This window comes from Staurois parvus, unplaced genomic scaffold (genome assembly GCF_062004578.1).
Source record: "Staurois parvus isolate SC_StPar_1 unplaced genomic scaffold, SC_StPar_1.0 ptg000289l, whole genome shotgun sequence".
NCBI lineage: Eukaryota > Metazoa > Chordata > Amphibia > Anura > Ranidae > Staurois > Staurois parvus.
Window position 1 is genome coordinate 1,911,950 of NW_028318085.1, and position 24,551 is coordinate 1,936,500.

General features: G+C 44.4%; 1 protein-coding gene across 1 annotated transcript in view; it reads right to left on the reverse strand.

The window, feature by feature from the left end:
* Positions 1–237: 237 nt before the first annotated feature.
* Positions 238–24,551, reverse strand: part of CAPN15 (calpain 15) — a 93,977-nt gene continuing 69,663 nt past the window's right edge. The window contains exons 5-12 of the mRNA XM_089682434.1: positions 21,271–21,494; positions 15,970–16,095; positions 15,726–15,878; positions 14,438–14,599; positions 10,486–10,718; positions 10,225–10,397; positions 9,828–10,006; positions 238–7,398 (exon numbers count right to left, since the gene is read on the reverse strand). Coding sequence (XP_089538560.1) covers positions 7,221–7,398; positions 9,828–10,006; positions 10,225–10,397; positions 10,486–10,718; positions 14,438–14,599; positions 15,726–15,878; positions 15,970–16,095; positions 21,271–21,494 — 1,428 coding nt within the window. The 3' untranslated portion in view covers positions 238–7,220. The remainder of the gene's footprint in view (positions 7,399–9,827; positions 10,007–10,224; positions 10,398–10,485; positions 10,719–14,437; positions 14,600–15,725; positions 15,879–15,969; positions 16,096–21,270; positions 21,495–24,551) is intronic.

Genomic DNA, 24,551 nt, shown 5'->3' on the forward strand with positions numbered 1-24,551 from the left:
AGGGTCAGGATCCAATAGGCATTCTTCCTTCAACAAATGCCCTTAGAGCCCAATAGCATCCAGTCTACTGGTGGAGTGTCTATGCTGCCTCTGGTGGTGGCCACAAGAACAAGCATACAGTCCCACAAGGCTGTCCTATGCACTGCCTACAGGTACCCTGAGCCATAAACATCACAAATGTTAACAACTTGCAGAGGCAATAAAGTGCTGATATCATACAAAGTCACAAAACACAAGTTTTTTTTTTAAAAAACAAAATCTTTATTTGGTCCGAAAGAACCTGAGATGGGAGCGCGGGCCACCCAAAATGTAACTATCTATACAATCTGAGTATTATAGCTGATAAAATAGCATTCTGTCTTATTACAGCTGAACAATATATACAGGTTTTAAAGATTTCCCAGTTGTGGCAGATGAAAAGACAAGACACAGACCAGGGACCCCCGACAGACAACTGTCACATGGGAAGGAGGATCAGGGGACAAGTGTAGGACTGAGGTCTACAAACATCTAAAATAAGATGGACGCAGTGATGAGATCTTGTCGGTGGAGTTCACAGGTCAGCTTTGTGCTAGCAGCCTTCTCTGACAACAGGCCTGGAGTCTGACATGTAGTGCCATTCAATGAAAAGCCGGGAGTTACCTTCACATTACATTTCATTGGCTTTGTTAACCCTTTAATCTCAGTCAATAGAGAAGGCTATGGGGACAGGACTGTGACTAGTACAAAAATAAACGAACCAATTTTTAAATAATTCTGCAGCCATTTCTTTTGTTCCAAACATGGAGGTTCCCTTAAAATGGAACCGGTCAGAAATTTAAATAGCCGGACTGGGAAGCAACTGATGGAAGCTTCTACTCTCCAAACTGGGCCGATCACTAGCTTTGTATCAGATGATGGTCTAGATCAGCTTTTCTCAACCAGAGTGCCTTGAGGTTTCTTCAGGGGTGCCTTGGCAAAATGTCAAAAAATTGCATTACCCCTACCTCTCCTGCAGTTACCTATATGTAATTCAAAATGTAATTTTGTACTAGCAGCTTCTAGAACAAGTGCCAAGACTTGGTTACCCTTACTAAAGAGAAGTCGTGCTTCCTACAATACTGGCTGCAGCCTCCTGGCTCTGAGCACATCCTGATGGGACATATTATGGATTCCGACCAGGGCTGGTCTCCAAACTGTACCCTCTAGTAAGAGGCCAGGAATAGCACAGATGGATGCAAAGCCAGAATACATACGCAAATAAAATGTTTTCTAGGGCAGCCTTTCGCAACCAGGGTGCCCAGGCAAAATGTCTAAAATTGCCCAAAACTTGTATACAAAGCAGCAGGTGGAACAAACCTGCCTTTTTGTTATACAAAGTCACAGGTTTTCATTGTGCACCATGACGACCTTCTAGCCGCCGGCATCCTGACAACCAATGACATCATCAGTTGATAAGGAAGATGTCAGCTGCCTACACAGCATCCTAGTATGACCCTCTCCTGTCCTCCATCGGTGCTGGGGTCACATTAGCTCAGTGATGGAGAAAAACTGAGGGAGAAGAGAAACATTGGAATACTAGTCAGTACCAGTGTGCAAAAGTGCATTTGCTTTGGAAGAATAAATCACCTCTAATGTTGGGTGTCCTACATGTGTGGATGTTGCTGTGTTATATAAAATTATGAGAATAGTTTTTCACATTTTAGAATGGGGTGCCTTCAGACTGTCCATTATTTTAAAGGGTGCCTTGACCGAAAAAAGGTCGAAAAACACTAATCTAGATCAGTCTTTCTCAACCTTTTTACCCCAGGGAACCCTTTAAATAATGTTCTGGCCCCAGGAAACCCCTGTTACCATTAAATAATTGGGATCAGAGGAAAGAACGCTCCTTACAGTGGCGATCACAAGGCCACCCTTAAGCTGGGTATATACTAGAAGAATTGTGAATGAAATTCTACTACTTTATGCTTTACAGACAGCCATAAGGATCATTGGTATCATGCTGCTGGCTATGCCAAATGGAGAAGGACTTGGAACTATGCAAGATGGGAGGTCAATACCCATTAAACGAGAGGTCAATCACTCAGCTCAAGGAACCCCTAGTAGCTTTTGGAGGATTCCTAGGGTTCCATGGAACCCTGGTTGAGAATGGCTGGTCTAGATCTACTGTATTGTGCAGCAAGGAAGCTGGTCCATGGCAGCTCTGTTGTCTCAGCAAATGAGGGCAGCGAGGACTGTACTCAACTGCTATCAGCTTGCCAATCTTTGCTACGCTTCATCGTTCTGAAAGCGTAGAACACATTGGGCATTTAGAGGAGGGAAGCCAAGTGCCTCACTAAGATACTGCTGTGAGCCTAATTTGTATACCCTACAGTGCGGTTTGGGTATATGCAAGCAGAGATGGGGTAGTTCAGTGAACAAATAAACCAACATAGCCACTAATAGACAGTAATCCTGTGTATTACAGAAAGGACATAATGGTACAATAGCTCCATCTAATGGCAATATATAAATTTGCAGTTGGAATTTAGAAAACGGGAATGAAAATGCTGCAAGAGGACCAAACACCTCTACAGTAAATAAACTGTGAAGTCCAGCATTTCCTTCATAAACATTTAACGGATTAATATATACCATACTAGTATCTGTAAATAGCAGCTTGACAAAGCAGAGGATGTAAAAGATGCCTGGCTTGCATGTAAAAAAAAAAAAAAAAATTAAAGGGGAAATATTTGCTATACTAACCAATCGGGTAGTCCTTTTCATTCTGCAATGTGTACTAGAGAAATGACAACTCAACACTGACTGATGCCATAGAAATGCATTTTCCTTGCAGTTCTGTTGCTTAAAACTGGAAGTACACAGCCATGCTAAGAAGGTTCCTCCGGAACACTATGAACGAACCCCATTAGGACAGAAACACAGTAAGTTGCCCTTGCTGACTTGTTTTCTTTAAGGTGCAGGCTCAGAAGCAGACATTGCAAGTTTTGGCTTCAGCATTTGGCGAGTCACCGACTCGAAAAAAAACAAAACAAAGTGCATATATGGTGATGGGACATCTGATATACATTGGCTAAAGACTTACAAAGTAGTAAAGCAGGGATAAGGATAACAGGCCCAGGGGATGGACCTTGAAAAACAATTCAGCAATGGCAGCTCCCATATTTCCAATCCCCTGTCAACTCTTCCCATTGCTCATTTCAAGCCTTCAATTTATTAACTTTAATGGAGGACTGTGGGAAGCCCAATCCCTTATCTGGAATAATCCAGGATGAAGCTGACTAGCAGCTAAGGAAGATGCAGCCACGGCTAGTTTTCTACGCTTCTATGGTAGCACCTCCTCCAATAACCAGTCCATCTGAACATGGATTTGATCTCAGGTAAGGGCACGGACATCTCAACGTTCAGCCCTCTTCATGAAGTTAATGCAGTGAGGGCCATCAATCACAGGAACCGGCCTCTGTAGAGTTGCAGCCGAATATTCTCTTTAAATGGGACCGAAATACCAAGAATATCCAAGTGAAAGTCAAAGGACAGGCCAATATACTCTAAAACCTACTTTTAAAAATGTGGCTGAAATAAAAGTCAACCAATGAAAAGCAAGCTGACATGTGACCACTGGTTAGCTTGAACAATGACAGAGCCCATTTCCCCCCCCTCTTCTACATTATACCATTTAGTGACAATTAAAATCATTCCATTCCAGCTGAAGTGTTCACACACATGCATACATTATATACATGAATACAACATAAAGAGACATCCCAGTGTATCTGATAAATGAGAAGTAGTGCAGGGAGGGAAGGGTTCGTTCTAGACAGAGTGTGAATGAGCCAACAGCCCTTCTTTCCCTGAGACTAAAAGCATGAAAGCAGCAAACCCCTCACGTGTTCCCTGCAAAATACAGAAGTCTGCTTTCTGTACATCATACAAGTCCATTTTTCGATTCCAACGATCTCCAGCCGCACAATTTCCTTGGCTCCCAATGCAAATGTGGAAGGCATCTGAAATCCAAGGCCCTCAGGACATTATTGTCCTTACCAGTATTCATACGCTCGGTTTAAAAAACGTAGAAGAATCTTTTTTTTTTTTTTGGAATTCTGAAATTTTCTAACGTGGCCTTCTGACCTGGAGGGACGGTCTTTTCCCTTAACAGAGATGGATATTTGCCATTAGGATGAGAAGGGGTTTTGTAGAAATGAAATTATAATCCATATGCAAAACTCTGCCGTGGAGTATGGACTTAATGCAGCAACAGCTGTATATTATTTCATCTAAAATGTATATATATATATTTGTTGTATCATAAAAACCAAGGTTATAGCCTTCACTTTCATTCTTACCCTGTAACTACTAAAATGGCTGCATCTTCCTCATATGACAGATTAAAAGAAAAAAAAAAAAAAGTAACTTTTATTGCATGATGATCATAACATTGCTGGTAAGGCTGGGGTCACACGAAAGCTTTTTTGTGCATAAAAGAACATATGCTGCTAGCATACCTTTATTCTTCACCAAAGTAGTGCAATGCTGCAAGGGCTCTTCATCAAGGTGCGTGTGACTAGGTATAGGACACATGACCTTCACCTTCCTGCTCACCGAAACAATGAATCCTTATGTCAACTTCTCTGTGATCAATCGCTTGTTGATGGATGAAGCTGCTCTGGCAACATAAGTTCTTCTCTTATGTGGCCATCAGGCGCTCTTCATATGGTTGCCCAATCACCCAAAGCTAAAAGGTCCAGGTACTGCATGGTGTGAGAATGAGGGGTTTTCCTGGAAGCTTTTTACGCCCTAGAAAATTGTGTTTCCTACAACTCTCCACTTAATGCAGAAAACACCGGCTCAGCCAGGAATGGGCATGCAGGGAATTCCAATTACAAAATGCTGGTAAGACAGATGGGCGAATCACATTGCACACCAGGCTAATTGTGATCCCTTTTTGTTGTCCGAGTAGGTTTGTATATTTGTTCGATCAGCTGAGAATCAAAGAACTCTTGAATCGTGATTGGATTCTTGAACTGCATTCGTTTCTGAAAAGCATATATCCTGGTTGGTGCATCACCAGTTGCTGGCATTAGGAGGCGCTCTCATTGGACCCAGAATATACACAGAATATAACTGGATACTAACAATTATAGGTAAAGTTGATCCAGGGAATATCCAATTGCCTCTCAGAGGAACAAGATTTTTTTTTTCCCAGCAGGAGCAAATTGGATCATGCTTTGCTGGGTTTTTTGTCTTCCTCTGGATCAACTGTGAGTGTAAGATTATAACTTTTTTTTTTAATGGTTGAACTGGATGAACTTTTGTCTTTTTTCAGCCAGACTAACTATGTAACTATGACCCTGCCCAAAGTCTAAGACTTAAAGCGGAGCTCCATCCAAAAGGGGAAGTTCTGCTTTAAGGACTGCTCCCCCCTCCCCATTAAGGATTGGCACCTTTGGGGATCGGGTACCCGAATTTGACAGGTACCAGCTCCCACTTCCGGTCCGAAGCCAAATGTCTGTCCCTCTCTTATATATGCTCACTAATGAATCATCAAAGGTTAACCCTTGGAATGTTTACGACAGCCCATATCTAACCTTTGATGATTCATTAGTGAGCATATATAAGAGAGGGACAGACATTTGGTCAGTTGGCTCTGAGGAAGAGGCTAGTGCTCGAAACGCGTCAGCCTGTTGAATGTCCAGAGTTCTCATTACGGACAGATAGTGCGGATTGGACAGAGCTGTTCCTTCATGATGTGCCTTTGATCATATTGACAATTTGTGATTACAATACCTAATTTTAACATTTAATAAACATATTTTTAATGTAATGCACTAGGCCGGTGCGCCCTCTGTTGGTTTTTTCTCTATATATTTGGACTCCCCCGGTCTTTTGAGGGCAGCAAGGCGTGCCTATCCCAAGACTTTCGTTATGTGGTCCTAACGACATTGAGTCCATCCCTAAGCGCAGCAGTATCTGGGTTTTCCATTTCTCCAGTACAAGCGGAGACTGCTCTTGTGGCCGTACAGCTTCTACAGTCCTAAAAGAGGGTGCGGTGTCCTTTCAGTCAAGATCTATACATCACCAGATGAACAGAGCTCAGGAAACAAACACAGGACTCATCTGACCTTGTATAGGACTTGGGGATCCAGTTAAAATATAACTAAGGAGCAAACTTCTTTTTTAGTTTTGGATAGAGTGGAAGGATTAGAACCCCTGTTAGGTTTTTATTGCTGTATTTGTCCTTGCCAGGGAGAATCCAACCTCTGTTTTGCTGTCCACTGTCGCTGGGACTGAATGAGAAAGATTTTGAATCGCCACCAGAACAGGAAAAGTGGGGAAATCTTCCAATTCCAGTGACAACTCATTAAGAAGGGATTGCCCTCACTTTAGAGAGAATTGCTCTTACTTCCTGTTGTGTCTCAGGACAGGAAGTGAAAGGAAATGTCTTTAACAAGATGGCAAAAAAAACAACAACAAACCTGACAATGGTTTTAACCATTTCCTACACTATCCAAAACGGGAGGGGGGAAGTTTTGGTTTCAGATCTAGTTTAAGCCTGAAGAGATCATCATTGGAAATTCGATCAATGTCCAATAAGAGCATGCTCTCCTTGCTCAGAAAGTAGCACGTCCTCCTGCCAACCCGCAAGCAATGACGCTCAGCTAAGATTGAACAAAACTTTGCTTTCCTGCGTAAGCCCATCTCTTACATACTACACAACAGAGGCTGATGTGTTGTAAACGATCACGGGGCTGATCTGGTGATGTCATCAGCTTCCAGTTCCTGCCCTTAACAGCAAGTGCAACTCACAGCAACCAACCAGCCATCAATTTTCATTGCCCCTAAATGCTCAAAAGGGCCGTTCTGCTATGGGTTGCTGCATTTTGCACACGATCACTGCTATCTGAACTGCCTTATATAATAAGACGGTACGTGCAGGTGAATGTCATATTGTAAAAAAAAAAAAAAATTAAAAAAATGAATAAGCTGCTTTGCCTAAATGTAGTATGACAAAGCAGGATCGATTCATAAAGCTTTCACCTCATGTGGCCCTTGAAGCAAATAAAAAAAAAAAAAGACAAGGGACAGGACTGTGGGATGGGGAAGGGTCCCTGTATACACAGGATATAAGTCCTGAGTAGATTTCAAGTGTAGTTCTCTTTTCCCAGGAATCAGTCAGTCCCTAAAGTGCTCCCATTGAACCTGGGCAGTCCAGCCGCGATGGGATGTGGTTCGGTGGACATGTGTCATAGCGGTCGAGGTCCATGTAGGCCGGACACCTCTGGGGACAGAGGGGGGCTGTGGGTGCCTTTGCTGGACATCCAGTCGTTTAGGGAAGCCTGGTTAGCTTTCCGGTGTGCCAGTCGATGTGTGATCGAGAAGCCAGCGTTGCCCTCCAGTTGCGATAAGATGACCAGCACCTGCCTAAGAAACAAGCAGCAGTATCAGTACAACCATCATGACCATATAAATCCACGCAGCTATACAATCTGCACTGATTCTACAACACAGTATATAGCTGAGAGACCTCGAATGCAGTACATCCGAAAAAAACAGGGGGGCGCTACTCTATGAAAACTTTTACTATGGATAATTTGTTTTAGTTGGCCATTTGTTATAAATATTAATCTAAGGTATTTGTTCATTGCCGAGTGTAATGTACATTGTTGCAGTTTCAGAACAAAATGATTAAAGTAGATATAAGCTCTAACTAGATGACTGCTACGCTCAGGAGTAGGTATTGAGGGGCTCCTATTACAAAACCTCTTAGTCTTTTTGAAACCTTTATTGGTTAAGAGCAACAAATACAGCCAATGCACTTTGGGGAAAGGCTTCCCCCTTCTTCAGGGCCTGAGCAGTGGATGTTAGAATCATGATCAGATGTAATGTATGTAATGTACACGGCTCAAAAACATTAAAGGAACACTTTGACAAAAATGGGGAAAAGTCTCATGCTAGATATCTATACTGATAAGGACAGGGTAATGTGTTAGGAACGTAAGGATGCCCCATCGTTTGATGGAAATGAAAATGATCGACCTACAGAAGACATCCCGAAAATCAAAGTGAAAAAATGATGCAGCAGGCGAGTCCATTTTGCTGAAAATGTAATTGCAGCAACTCAGAATGGTCCTCAGTAGTTTGTATGCATGCCTGACAACATCGGGGGAGGCTCCTAATGAGCCGACGGATGGTGTCCTGGGGGATTTCCTCCCAGATCTGGACCAGGGCATCACTGAGCTCCTGAACAGTCTGAGGTGCAACCTGGCGGCATCAGATGGACCGAAACATGATATCCCAGAGGTGTTCTATTGGAACAATAATAATAATAAAGAAATACTCACCTGCTCCTACAATGTTACTCCCCTGCAGGCCAAAGCAATGCAGAATCTTGCTCCCTAGCTAAGAGGGCAACAAATAGCAAACGAGCAATGCTGTAGAAGCCGGCAAGTGTATCAGTATCCAGCAGAGCACTTTAAAGCTTGTGGGATGAGTTTGCATTCTGCTCTAGGAAGATGTAGGACCCCTGACCTCTGCCTGGACAGTGCTGATTGGCCCTGTACTGATCATAAGCACTGTCCCAAGAAAAACAAAGCACTGTCCCTAGAAGCTAGCGTCAATCAATGTAGTAGCAGTGCCTACTCCAGCTTCCTCCGGGACCCACAGGTATGGCACATACATAGTTTCATTGTTCCAAGCTGGACCAATGTTACTATGGAAAAATTGCCATACCTAAACTTCGGCTTTAATATGTTAATATTTATATGAGATTTTAGTTATTGGGATTCGGTAAACTTTAAAGTAGAAATCCCCCGGTGTTGTATTCGTTTTCACTGACTAAAGAGAGATGTGATTACTAAGATTGAAAGTCATCAGAACGGCGGATCAAAGTTTCTGCAGGATATGGGTTGTCTGATCGGTTTGGCAGAGATGGGTTAGCTGAATGAAGTGTGCAATGAAGGTTATCTTGTAATAATACAATTTGTCTTTCATTCAAAGTCACAATGTACTAACACTGTCTGGAGCTGCAGCTTTGACCACTTGCTGAGTTGTATTTGTTCAGCTCAGCTCAATACAAGTATGTCCAATCAAAATGTTATTAAAATATAAGAGCCTTGTCACTTTATTGATCCTGTTCCTGGTGGCAAATCACAGTTGACAGGATTGTAAACTCTAACAAGCAGGGTCCTCTGTTTCCTCTTGTACCAAATTGTATTGTAACTGTTACATAGTTAGTCTGGCTGAAAAAAGACAAAAGTCCATCCAGTTCAACTGTAATGTCTACCTTCATTTTGCAAATTGTTGGCTCTATATAAATCCTGTATAATAATAATACTAATACTAATAATACTAATAATAAAAAATAATACTAATAAATAATAATAAATAACAATAATACTACTACTACTAATAATAATAAAGAATAACAATACTAATAAATAATAATAAGAACAATAATAAATAATAATACTAATAAATACTAATAAATATTAATAAATAACAATAATACTAATAAATAATAATAAATAATAACAATACTAATAAATAATAACAATACTAATAAATAATAATAAATATTAATAATAAATAATAACAATAATACTAATAAATAATAATAAATACTAATATTAATAAATAATAAAGAAATACTCACCTGCTTCTACAATGTTACTCCCCTGCAGGCCAAAACAATGCAGAATCTTGCTCCCTAGCTAAGAGGGCAACAAATAGCAAAGGAGCAATGCTGTAGAAGCAGGCAAGTGTTCTCTCTGCTCTCTTAGCAATTATGTAGCTGGTGACTGCCATCAGCGACAGGATCGCTAATGTGTCATGGGCTGTCCTGGCCTACTCACCTGTGAAGAGGTGGGACGCTGTCGCTGGTTTTCAAGCTGCCTCGGGTGGACACTACATTGAAGCTGTCTGTGCAGTCACACTGAATGTGCAAGTAGGACTTGGGATGGCGGTTTTCTACAACCACGATGAGTCCTGCCCATCCGTGCGTTAGATAATAACAGGTCATCCCCTCACGACCCTGTGAAAGAAGCAGAAGGGGGGGAAAGGCCATTCGTTTGTAAAGCTTATCGACATGCCGGAACTAGAATGTGCTCTCACAGGTGACAGGGGATACGGAGGGTAAATGCTGCTAGACAGAAGCCAAATAGAAAATCGGTAAAAGAGAAGTGAAGTGTGAGGAATAATGAAGTATTGATCTCTGCAGAGAGCCAGTAAATTATCCCACTGTGCCTTTACCTCATGCCGCTCCCCCTTATCTTCAGTGAGCAGGATGATGGCATCTGCAAGCGTTGTTGGCTGTGCTTCGACCTGTTCAACCATGACGAGCCGTGAACTATAAATGGCCAGGACGTACCCCATGGGGTCTGCAACTGAGCGACGGTTATTACTGCTGCCCGTGGGACTGGAAGCTGAAAATATGGCACAATTATTGGTTGAATCCCACACGGCACCTTGCAATTGCAAACGCCTTCAGAATCAGAGCAGAACTGCGCTCACCTTGAACAACGGACGAACCAGTCAGGTTTATGGTATTCCAGTGGTTAAATGCGCAGCACACAACAGCATATTCCCCGGGTTCCAGCATGACATCACACCCCACAAACTTTTTCACTGCCCTCTTACTGTGTGCCATGAGGCGGCCCAACATGACCTTCCCAGCTCCACCATGAGAGGCTCGGAAAACCATGATGCAGAGGTCAAGGAGGTGACTGTCCACTGTGTCTGACCGTCTAAAGACAAAAAAGAGAGATACGATATACAGATTAATCTTTGAACTTTAAAGTGTACCTCTAGCCCAGTGATGGCGAACCTTTTTGAGCCCGAGTGCCCAAACTGCAACACAAAACCAACTTTTTTATATCAAAGTGCCAACACTGGAATTAATCACTTGCCTACCGGGCACTTCTACCCCCTTCCTGCCCAGGACAATTTTCAGCTTTCAGTGCTGTTGCTCTTAACAAAGACAATTGTGCGGTCATGCAACACTGTAACCATATGCAATTTTTATCATTTTTTCACACAAATAGAGCTTTTTTTGGTGGTATTTAATCACCACTGGGTGTTTTATTTTTTGCACTATAAATGAAAAAAGAGCAAAAAATTAAAAACATAAAAGGTTTCCTTTGCTTCTATTCTAAAATTTTGCAAACAGGTAATATTTCTTCTTTGATGTGCGTTGGTGAGGCTGCACTGATAGGCAGCACTGATGGGCATTGATGAGGCGGCACAGATAGGTAGCACTGATGAGGCGGCACTGGTGAGCATTGATGAGGAGGCTCTGATGATGCACTGATATGCAGGAAATGATGGGCACTGATAAGTGGCACTGACAGCACCAACTGGAGGCACTGACAGACGGCACTGACCGGCGGCACTGCTGGGCATCATTGATGGGTGGCACTGATGGGCAGCACTAATGAGGTGTCACAGATAGGTGGCACGGATAGGCGACACTGATAATGGGTACTGATAGACAGCACTAATAGGTGGCACTGACTGACATCACTGCTGGGCACTGACTGGCACAACCGCTGGGCACTGACTGGTGGCACTGACTGGCAGCACTGCTGGGCTGCACTGATGGGCACTAGTGGGTGGCACTGGTGGGTGCATTGCTGGGCACAGGTGGGCGCACTGCTGGGCATAGGTGGGCGCATTGCTGGGCACAGGTGGGCGCACTGCTGGGCACAAGTGGGCGGAACTTGTGTGTGGCACAGGTGGGCACCGATCATCAGGGCACTGATGATCAGTGACCCTGATGATCGGTGCCGATCCCTGTTCTGACAACTGCTGGTTTTCGGCAGTACTTTCCTCATGATCTGACAGCGTGAGGAAAGTGCAGGCGAGAACCGGCATTTGCATTTCCCGGTGATCAGCGTGTCATTGGACACGGCTGATCACGTGGTAAAAGGCCGCTGTGATTGGCCTTTTACCATGTCACGTGATCAGCTGTGTCCGCAGGACACAGCGATCACGGAGATCGCCCGGTGCGCGCCCCCGGAGGTGCGCAGGAGAGCGCGTTCTCTTCCTCTTCCTCTCTTCCTCCTGGCGTGCCCACTGAGATGGCTCTGCATGCCAGCTCTGGCACGCGTGCCATAGGTTCGCCATCACTGCTCTAGCCTATTGACAACAAAGTGTTTACAATTATTAACAAGCATTAAAACAAGGCATCACTGACTTTTGTAGCTGTAGTTACTGTGAAGTAATTCATCTTCAAAGATCACAACAGAGACTCTAAAGGCGTGTTTTAGCCAATGTCTAGCAGTTTTCTGACTATACAATTTGCAATCTAAGGGAGGGGAAAAAGGGAGGATAAAGCTGGGCGTATGTATGGTGTTGTTGAAGAACGTGATGGGAGTGGTACTTTGGGATGGGGGGTATCAGGAATGTGACTGTGACAGCTGGATCAGGCTCCTGGGGACACACCAATTCTGGGCTTTATTATTCTGGCCACTGGCACCAAGGCTGGGGTTTACCTGGTGTCATGTGACTCGTTAGTGTTACAAGGCCTCAGATGTGAATTGGGAGCAGGTATGTTACATTTGGTGTTATCGCCCTTACTTATCCTTTAAAAAGAAAACAAAATTTAAAAAAAACAATTTTTATGTGCGATTTTTTCCCAGCTCCTCTGTCCCTCCCCTCACCTACATACTTTTTATATAGCTTCCGAGGGAGCGGCGAAGGGGGATACCATAGAGCAGGCCTTGAAATTTCCACTCGTCTGCACGCCAATGGCGAGTGGAAATTATGGTGGGGGTGAGTGTGTCCTCCAGGGCCGTCTTGCTGAGCAGGCTCGAAGCTCAGGCCAGATCTGTCATTGGCACTGGGAGCCGTCAGACTGCTCAATAGCTGAGCGCAATGAAAGCAAAGGAAGGAGTGTGTGCTGTGCTCTCTGCCTCCCCCTAGAGTACAGTACCCAGCTCTGTGAGTGAACAACGAAGTACTGCAAGTGTGTGTGTGTGTGTCTACCTAATTTCAGCTCACTCTGGTCACATGATCCTCTATATCAGTCAGTGGTGGCTTCAGGGGAGAGGAGAGAGCACTTAAAGCGTGTGTGTGTATGTTTGTGTGTATTTGTACGTGTCTGCGTGTATGTACATATATGTGTGTGGGTACATGTGTCTGTGTGTGTGCATGTACGTGTGTGTGTGTTTGTGTGTACATGTGTGTGTGTGTATGTAACCTCATATCAAATCACTTACAAACACATGCAGGCTCCACCTCCGGAACATCGCCAAGATACGCTCCTTCCTTACCCCAGACACCACTAAACTACTCGTACACTCCCTGATTATCTCACGCCTCGACTACTGCAACTCCCTCCTCACCGGCCTACCCCAGTGCAAACTCTCCCCGCTTCAGACCATCCTGAACTCAGCTGCCAGACTCATCCACCTCACCAGCCGCTCCACCTCTGCCACCCCCCTCTGCCTCTCCCTCCACTGCCTCCCCATTGCCCAACGCATTAAATTCAAATTGCTCACTCTGACCTAGAAGGCCATTCACAACACTGCCCCTAACTACCTCACCGACCTGATTCCCAGGTACCACCCTACCCGTACCCTTCGCTCTTCACAGGACCTCCTTCTATCTTGCTCCCTAGTCTCCTCCTCCCACGCACGACTGCAAGACTTCTCCAGGTCCTCCCCCATCCTCTGGAACTCACTACCCCAATCCATCAGACTGTCACCTTCCCTCCTCACCTTCAGGCGCTCCCTGAAAACCCACCTCTTCAGGGAAGCCTACCCCACCCTCACCTAACAGCCGCTGCCCTTCCCTCCTCCTACCACTCCACCCCCCACAGCCATTTCCTCCTGTACCTCTACCTCCTCCCTCCTAGATTGTAAGCTCGAAAGAGTAGGGACCTCTTACCCCTTGTGTGCTGTTTGATGTTACTGTACTGTTTCATGTATTGTCCCCCCCTCTATTGTACAGCGCTGAGCAAACCCTTTGGCGCTATATAAACTCGATAAATAAATAAAATAAATAAATAAATGTACATGTGTCTGTGTATTTCTGTGTATGTGCATGTATCTGTCTGTATGCGTGTCTGTATGTGCCTGTGTGTGTATACATGTGTCTGTGTGTGTATGTACATGTCTGTGTGTGTGTACAGGTGTCTCTGTTTGTATGTGTTTGTTGGTGGCGAGTAACTATTAAGGCCTGGCTGGTAGCTCACGACTTGAAATTTTAAGCCCTGCCTTAGAGTATTATTTTAGTGACAGCTCTGAGCCTCCTAGGGCAGCTGAAGTCACAGTCAACATGGTGGTTCCAGCCAGTTGTCGCAGGGCTTTTGGATATCTACACACTGGAGGCCTTTACAGGGATAGAACATGTATAAAATATGCTAAATGCACATACACTCCTATAGAAATGTAGTTGACATAAATGGTCTGGTGGCAGGACCTATTTATCATAGAGATTTTTTATGTGGCTCAATTGTCCTTACCTGCTGCCCTCCTGGAACAGCGAAAACTCCAGGGCTGTGCGCTCCACCACTGTCAGAGAGGTGACGGTCACTGGAACGGAGGCCTTGTTAGGAAATGTGCCCTGGACTCTGACTTCGTGCCAGTCTGTGTGGATTTTGCAGATGTCAACGGAGTCAAAATACCTGCAGCAGCCAAAAGGTGAACAAATGTGAGACTCGATAAAGACCAAACAGAACACAAATGGAGCAAAAACAGAACCACATGGGATATATAATACAAGACCAAGGTCAGGAAAGAGGGGGCAGATGAAAATACAAATAAAAGGGTATGTGCGTTATCCATACCGACCAATCAGGCTTCAACTGTTGATATAGACATCTCTTATCTGAAAATCTGCCATTTTTGCTATCCCTATACACAGGCCATAACTGGCTCACCATTTGTAATTCATCAATTTTTCCTTACAGGGAATCTGCATTACAGCGTGTGGCTGAGCCATCCCAACCCCATTTATAAGCCACCATTGAATGACTCTTGGAAGCAGTGCTAGTTTCACTGCTGGCAGGTGTGCAATGCCGAAGGGGTGAGCCCTGGGCAGCTGAATGAGAGCCAAAGCTGTCATTGGTCCCTGCTGGTGGTACCACCCTTCTTTCAAAAAGCCAGGACAAGGCAAAAACAGGAAAGGTGACACAACGGACTTATTTATAAAAAGTGACAGTGACCAAAGACAACTCATTTTCCTCCCTAGCAAGATATAGTAACCAACTAAGATTACCCAGTCCAGAGGGTGGCAACACTGCTGTGTGATTTTCACATTAGAATGAGCAGTGTTGTCACCCTGTTACAGGAAGAGAAAAAAAAAAAAAAAAAGATCTATTGTCAACAGACGGGAATCAGTAAAACAAAAACTGCTGTGTTCATACTAGTGAGAGACTGCAGCAATAATTACATTTTTCTAGTCTGGCCATAGTTTATTGGTGGATGTAGATGTGAATCAGGGGCGGACTGACAACTCATGGAGCCCCCGGGCAATAGGGGATCATGGGGCCCCTGTGTCCTTGCCCAAACTCAAAAAAGCCTATGAAAAAGGTACCAGGGGCATCTCATGGGGCCCCCTACTGACCCCGGACCCTCGGGCAGTGCCCGAGTTTCCAAATGGTCAGTCCGCCCCTGATGTGAATACATTGCAGGAATTAGGCACCTTTTATATTTCCTTCTCCTTACAACCTTAGCAAAAAAAAAAAAAAAAACAATCAATCAAGAGCTCTACAAGTAAATTGATATAAAAATGGCTGGGAGGTAACTCACCGTATAAAATCACTGTATTCCATCCAGAAAACACCCTCGCTACTTCCATGTGGCATCAGGTCCTGCTTCAGGGCAGCCGGCCACAAGGCCCAATCATCTGACCAGTTGCCGTTCCAAGAGAAGCGACCCCAAGGGTTACGCAGGCGGAGGAGTCTACACAGCAAAAATGTATGGATTTAAAGAATGTTTTCTGAGAAACATTCAGGATCATGTAGGTGTAGTAACTTCTCTGTACTGTACTCACCGGGAGCCAAGGACGTCTCGGAGGTCAAGTATAGAATAGGCATGCCTTGGTCTCAGGCCCACGCTCTCATAGGCTGCATCATCCACCTTCATGTTGCCTCCTCCACAAGATGCTCCCATTAGAAAGCTGGAGTTGTAAGAGACGGAGGGAGGTACAAGGTATCAAGTACAGATTTTAAACCCAGATGACCGCCACAACCAGCTGCCAAAAAACTTAGGCAGACCAGCATAAATTAGGGGTTTTGTTTTTTTTTTAAATTAGAAGAGGTTTAGGAAGGACAAAAACACAAACTCCTGAATTCTTCTCATGTTGGTTATGGTTTTCATGTCACAGTGGAGTAATAATCACATGATCTAAAGCAAAAGGGGCCTAAGAATGTGACATAGACAAAGGCACTGCCTAAATCCCTTTCCTTCAACCATTAGCATATGACCAATTGCTCCAGGATTTGGTGATTTGAGGGACACCAATGAAGACAGCAAGGATTCTGGGAGCAAGGAAAGTATTTTTGACCATGGCACAGCTTTATTATCGCAGCATTTTTCTGTTATAGCTGCATTCCAGGTATGGCGATTTCTGCATAGTTACATTAGTCCAGCTTGGGCCAATGGCAGTAGGCATGTTCCCACATACTGCAGTGAACTTGGCTGTCTTCCAGGCCCTAAACGAGGAGCAAGCTCCTGTGTGCACTAGGCAGCAGGGCAGTTGCTTGGCATGGGACCAAGAAGACAGTCAAGACTGCTTTAGTAGCAGTGCCTACCATGCTGTTCTCCAGCTTTCACAGAGATCCCAAAGGTTTGGAACATGCAAACTTACATTGGTCCAAGCTGGACCAATGTAAAGCTGGCCATAGAAGTATCAGATCTCAACAGGTTCAGCAGGGATCAGCCGAGATTCAATCCATTTATGGGCAGGCTTGTTGTACCCAATTCAATCCATTAAATCGACATGGGTACAATCAGCCTGTCGGATTTAATTGTACATGCGATTACTCCCAGCGGCTATAGCCACAAGCAGTAATCATTGTGTTGTAGGAAAGCTCCCTGCTGGCACAACACAATAGCGCTGCGGGAGTGATTCACCCACCAACACGGACTGTATTGATAGGTGAATCAAGCTATTTTTTGTGGTGGAAGGAAAGAAAGTCACATTATCTATGGGCTTCTCAAAGAAGTACCCAAATATGACAGGTACCCGCTCCCACTTCTGCTTCGATCTCTTAGTCGATCTCCATCTCTCCCTCCCCGTAGAGTCTTCTCGGACATGACTCGCGGATGTGCAGTGGGCACCCTGAATGTGAAGCTGTCGCAGCTAGTTGCCCACAATGAACAAGCCCGCTGTAGCAAACTTGCTCATCAGAGTGGGACGCGGAGTTCCCCTTTTTCTTATTTTAAAAGTATTCCTCAGTCCTTCAGTCCCTACCCCCTCCCTTCCTGAGAGGCAAACGTTATATATCCTGACAGATGGGGGGTCAACCCAAGTTAAGGCATCCTCAGTCCGGTGCCAGGCAGTCTGCGAAAGTGTAACCTTCCTCATCTAAAGCACTGACCTGAGACACTTGTGTAGGCTCACCCATCATAAAACAGATAAGGCAGCTTCTCCCCGGACTTGAAAGAAATTGAAACCTCACAGAACCTAACAGTAAAGATGACAGAAGAAATGAACATTCCTCAGTCAGGTTTTTTCCCCTATGTTTCATGTCATGGATTATGAGAGATGTTGGTTCTAATTCAGAGTTCTCCTGAGCCCTCCCAAAACAGCGTAATGGCCAATATTCAGAGCCACCCCCCCCTTGCAGAGGGATTTTTAAAAAAGAGACAGGCTGGCAAGCCTAGTAGAAGAAAAACACATCTCCTGAGCTTAACATCGTAACAGAGGAGATCAAAGACCCTTCCTGCTCAGCAACTTGGATCTGCTTACAAACTAAGGCATATTGGCAAGTAACTTAACCCTTTAACTTCCTTCCTATTATCTCTTTGCTGTACCGTTATATGCATATATATAGATCTTAGTGACATCTTTTTCTGTAAATATTTTATTGCACCTGTTTGACTCTTTTAGTAATAAATCTTTCTTTCTGAAAGTGTTAAACTGTTTCTAAGCGCTTACTTGCAATTCACAAATTCCTGCCTTTTGAAGAGACGCTACTGTGTTTGTTTAATCCTCTGCCCAATCGGCCTGCGGTGACCGTATTGGACAGGCGACTTTTCAATCATTATAGTGTATATTTGATAACGGGAGTTTCCCAGTCTCCGACAAAAGTGGTGGTGGCAGTAGAGGGTTAGTTGCGTAATTAACCCTACCCACTAACAGGCGCATTCAGGCTGCAGGCACCGATTGTAGCCCATTAGCTGGACAATCGCTGTGCAGGGTGCAGCTGGGTGGGGCCTTGTTACACACGTCACACCGCGGTTTTAGATCGGCCGGTCCTTCGGTCACGAGTTGGTGAGAAGGTCTGGGGTCTGACGCCGCGGGTGTGACGTATTACCGTTAGTCGCGGTCGTGCGATCGTGACACCTGCGAAGGGGACACAGGATGGCCATTGAACCCGGCCAGTGTGAGGACACCATGGGGTTGAGGGACAGGTGAGTGTCTATTTTTTTTTTTAAAGTCAGCAGTTACGGTTTTTGTAGCGGTTGACTTATTTTTTTATTTATTTTGACTGGACCTCCGCTTTAACTGTGCAAAAATATCCATAATATCCATACCTGGAATTCAGCTTTAAACTGAGTTTTCAGTGTGTTATTTAGTTATCCTAAAGTTTAAAGTAGGAATAAAAGGGCAAACTTTCTTCTATTTTGAATAGAGGAAGGAAGGGTTATAACAAGTCAGATTTTTTTTTCACCATTTGTGTCTCATTGCAGAGATTTCCCTTCACTCCCTGTCCCATAGCAAAACAGAAAGTGAGAAGAAATCCCTGAAAATTAAAGGGAATTCCTTGGGGACCCCCAGACCACCAGAACTAGTGTCCCCATTGGAAGATTTCCCCTCTATTACTTTTCTGGGGACAACCCAAAATTTGGGACTTTCTTTTACTTTCACTTTCCATGATCATGGTAAACAGGACAAACCGAAGGGAAGAATCTCCTTAATGGGGGGGACAGACAGCGGAAAAAAAACAAACAGGTGTTCTAATCCTTCTGCACTCAACTTAAAACTTTAAAAAAAGGTTTTGCCTTTAGTTACACTTTAACAATCCTGTTGGGATTGATAAATAAAGGGAACGAGTTGGCTCAAATATTGAGCTTTCCAAAATCAAACAGCCTCAGGTCTTAATCATATGATCACTAAAGGGAGAATCAGCAATGGAAGTTTAGATGCCGTTTTGTTTGCCCTTGAAAGAACAGTATAAGTCTCCTTTTCAAGTTCGCAAAGAGAAATTCTGTTGCAATATTTTTATTGTTAGAAAGCATAACAATGGTTAGCACATCCGCCTGGCAGTACTTGGGTCGTCGGTTCGAATCCAAACCACGGCACCACCTGCCTGGAGTTTGCATGTTCTCCCTGTGCCTGCGTGGGTTTCCTCTGGGTACTCCGGCTTCCTCCCACATTCCAAAGACATGCTAGTAGTTTAATTGGCTCCTGTCTAAATTGTCCCTAGTATGTGTATGTACAAATGAGTTAGGAACCTTAGATTGTACACCCCTTGAGGGTTAGGGACGGATGTGAATGTACAATATATATGTAAAGTGCTGCGCAAATTGACGGCGCTATATAAGTACCTGAAATAAATAACAAGGGAACAGGTATACAACAAGCCTTGTAGGCCCTCCAAAAGGCACAAAATATCCCGCAACGCAGGCAAGTTGCATAATTACAAACATATCACATATAACGAAACATAGGAAATATGCATAAAAACACAGTGTAATCTCTCGGGTTAACTATGTAATAGACCAGTGTTTCTCAACCTTTTTCAGTCCAGGCACCCTTTAAAATTATGGACGGTCCCGAGGCACCCTTTAAAATTATGGACAGTCCCAAGGCACCCTTTAAAATTATGGACAGTCCCAAGGCACCCTTTAAAATTATGGACAGTCCCAAGGCACCCTTTAAAATTATGGACAGTCCCAAGGCACCCTTTAAAATTATGGACAGTCCCAAGGCACCCTTTAAAATTATGGAGAGTCTTGAGGCATATCATTCTAAAATGTAAAAAAGTATTCTAATAGTTTTATATAACACAGCAACATCCACACATGTAGGACACCCAACATTAGAGGTCATTTATTCTTCCAAAGCAAATACACTTTTCAACTCAGGTACTGACTAGTATGCCATTGTTTCTTCTCTCTCTCTGTCTTTCTCCATCACTGAGCTAATGTGACCCCAGCATTGATGGAGAGGGGTGGGGGAGGGTCACACTAGGATGGTGTGCAGGCACCTAACATCCTCCTTATCAACTGATGATGTCATTGGTTGTCAGGACGCTGGTGGCTAGAAGGTCGTAATGGTGCGCAATGGAAACCTGAGGCTTTGTGTAACTAAAAGGCAGGCTTGATCCACCCGCTGGCTTGTATACAAGTTTTGGGCACTTTTTAGACATTTTTTCAAGGCACCCCTGAAGAAACCTCAAGGCACCCCAGGGTGACTGAGGCTCTATGGAAGAGGCTAGTCCTCGAAACGCGTCAGCCATTTTGGATGTCCATCATTCTCATCACCAGAAATGCAGTGCGAATTGGACAGAGCGGTCTCATATGAAGTGCTTATATTCATGTACTTTTGTGAGTAAAATATCTTCTTTTAAATTTAATAAACACACTTTTAAGGTGATGCACAAGGCCGGTGCGCCCTCTGTTTTGTTTTTCTCTATTAGTACTTTTGGACTCCCCGGTTCTTTGAGGGCGGCAAGGCGTGCCTATCCCAAGACATTCGTTGTGTGAGTCCATCCCTAAGCGCAGGAGTATTTGGGTTTTCCACTTTCACATGACTGGGCAACCCTGGTTAAGAAAGGCTGTAATAGACACCCACTTAGCGGGCGTCCATCAAATTGGGGGGTCAAAAGACTGGGACGGCTAAAACGAGCCCCAGATATCATAACACAACTACCACAGTGCCCCTACAGCTGGTATAGAAAAGAAAAAAAGCCATCACCTCGTACATAGAAGTATAACCTGCAAGAAGGCAGTAGCCCAGCAAGGGACAAAATATCAATAAGCAGTAATAACTAAAGAAAGAAAAAACAGGAAACAGGAATAAAAAAAAAAGCAAAAGAAAAATTCTAAGTGGTGGGTGGGAACCGTTCAGACTTTCACAAATATGAGGATCATCATCACTCAGCCCTTGTCAGCACCCTCTTACCCGGCTTCTTTAGAACTTAGCATTTTGGCCCAGATGAGGTCTGTGTCCACGGTCTCCTCTCGAGGGTTAGTAGAGCTAACCTGAAGCATTAGACTTTCACATGGAGCTCCAGTGAGTGTGGCCAACCCCTCAATGGCTCTGCCAGCCTGGAGGGCGAAGTAAGATCCATGGAGCTTTGCTAGGGCCTTCTCTATCAGAGCCACCCACAGCTGCTTCCTTTGGGCCTGTATGAGAAATAAAGATCACAATGCTTAAAGGTCATGTAAATCGAACCCTAACTGAGTAACATTTCAGCACAGAAACAATTGCCATGTTTTTCGTTAAGAAGATATGGTTTTTACTGCTTTTTTGTGCCTATAAGAACTGCTGATCTCCTGAAGCCTCTTTGAAGCCACTTCCTATTCACATGCATTCTAGCAACTGCTGCTGATCGGTTCACACGGCGAGTTTCCTGATGGTGACAACAGCAGACTTTACATGTGTAATGTGTGCTGACGGCCACTTTTATTCTCCATTGGAGGAGCATGTGAAAGGGGGACAATGCAGGAGCGAAACTGGGAGAGGAGGGCAGTGTGTTGTCACCTTGTAACACGGACCGTCATGGCAAGATCATCAGGTGTTACTTGAAAGCTACAAATGTAAAAATAATGAAATGTACTTGTAAAGTGGATCTAAAGTGGAACTTCACTCTCTCAATCAACATGGACTATTTTTACTCCTTACACTACCAGTTTTAGTAAATATTTAGGAAAGTATATCATAGTTACTTGTTTTAAACTTTTTAACATTTCTTCAGTTACTTCCTGGATTCCTGCCTAGGCAAATCAGGTCATACATCCCAGGAGTCCTCAGGAGGGGAGGGAGGGTTTTCAGCTCAGCCAATGCCTGAGCTAAGGGCAGATGGATTGCAGGAAGTAAAAGCTACATAATTTATCTGCCCTTATTCAAGATGGCCACTGCCAGAAATGCTAGGGGGTGTTTTTTTAAAATGATTTCTCAGCAAAATAAAGCATGGACACATGGATGGATGGGTGACTTTGCTATGAATATTAACAATGAATTAAACAGCATTTTTGGTTTGTGGTGCTTAGAGGCTGTACAGTTCCATTTTAAGGCTTTCTTACCCTAATGCATGCTCTGCATTAAAGTACATAACCTTCTGTGTCCAAGATCCACCCCCAGCCTCCCTTATACTTACCTCCGATCTCAATTCAGCGCTGTGCCCGAGAGCAGAGGCTCTTTTGCCCCCCCCCACTCTGAGGACTGACCGATAGCAGTACGAACCATTACCTCCTACTGCTGCTAATCATATTCTATGATGAGGGAGCCGGCTTGGGAGCGAGACTACATGAGTCCCCTATAGAAATCGGCTTCCTATGGGAGCACTCCCTGAAGAGGAGGAGCCAGGGGTGCTGGCAGGAGACCCCATAAGAAGATTGGGGCTGCTCTGTGCAAAACCATTGAACAGGGCAGGTAAGTATGACATTTTTTTTTTTTAATAATAACCATGTTAAGGTTTAGAGTCACTTCGATATGGTAAGGATGATAGTGATCGGGTTTATATACACTTTAAAGCGGAGCTCCACTCAAAAGGGGAAGTTCCGCTTTAAGGACTACTCCCCCGCTCCCCATTAAGGATTGGCACCTTTGGGGGACGGGGGGGTGGGGGGTGGGGGAGTACCTGAATTTGACAGGTACCCACTTCCGGTCCGATCGCCTAGGCGACCGAAAGCGGAAGGTGTCCTCCCTCCCTCCCTGTAGTCTTTTGGGAAACGTGACAGGTCCCAGAAGACTACAGGACCATTAGGAAGCGCAGCGCTACTCGAGCATGCGCAGTGGGCACCTGGCTGTGAAGCCGCAAGCTGTCACATCCGGGTGCCCACACTGAGGATGCCGGCGCCAGGGAGAGAAGATGGCCGGTGAAACCAGCGGTGGTGAGGACACTGCGGGACCGAGGGACAGGTAAGTGACTGTATTTTAAAAGTCAGCAGCTACAGTTTTTGTAGCTGCTGAATTTTTTTTTTTTTCTTCTCAGGTCAAACTCCGCTTTAAATGAAGCCGCAACTATCACAGCCGGGTGCCCACACTGAAAATGCCGGCCTCCTGGAATACAGGACGGCCGGTGAAGCGGGCTGCGGGAAACACACCACGGGACCGAGGGACAGGTAAGTGGCTGTTTTTTAAAAGTCAGTACAGTTTTTGTAGCTGCTGACCTATTTTTTGAGAGCAGGAGCGGAACTCCGCTTTACAGTTAAACCTCACCATTTCACTCCCATCACTTCCCAGTTTATTAATGGCACTTTGTTTCAAGGTATTGACATTTTATTCCTTTATGTGCAACTGCTATGTGGGAAGAGCTTAAAATAGAAAATGTCTTTAGGCTTCCCTGCATGCACTGATTTTGTTTCTGAGGTACTGTAGCTGTGAGCTGAACTGTGCGTGACTGCTATCTGCTTTCAAATCAGAGTAAATACCACTGGCCATGCAGTTCTGTATACATAGGATCTCTGATGTGTAAATACCACAATGGCAGCCATGGAGATACATACTGTACACAGAGCAGATGTATGAACAGTCATTCCATACAGGTTAGTACTGAAACCATGAAGTCTGGTACGTGTGTTAACATCTGAGTTGCATGGCCTAAAGCGGAACTGTGTGGGCAGCACAGTGGCTAAATGGTTAGCATTTCCGCCTGGCAGTACTAGGGTCATTGGTTCGAATCCCAGCCATGGCACCATCTGCCTGGAGTTTGCATGTTCTCCCTGTGCCTGCGTGGGTTTCCTCCAGGTACTCCAAATACATGCTGGTAGGTTAATTGGCTCCTGTCTAAATTGTCCCTAGTATGTGTATGTATGAATGTGCGTTAGGGACCTTAGATTGTACACCCCTTTAGGGTTAGGGACTGATGTGAATGTACAATATATATGTAAAGTGCTGCGTAAATTGACGGCGCTATATAAGTACCTGAAATAAATAATAAATAAATAAATAACTAAAGCTTGAAAAAAAAAAAAATGATTGCAGAAAAGACATGCAATGTCACTTCTGCAATAAAACATACTTATCTGCCCGTTTGCAATCCTCAGCTAAATGTACACAGAACTGTGCATGGAATGATGTCATCTGATGCCAGCCAATCAAAAGCGTTTGCAAATTTTTTTTTTAACTCTTCCAGTTCCCGATGCTGTCCAGAGCATTTTTTGATCATGAAAAATGCATGCAAAGCGTTTTCAAGGCGCTCAAATGGACAAAACACTGAACACAGGATATTCCTACCA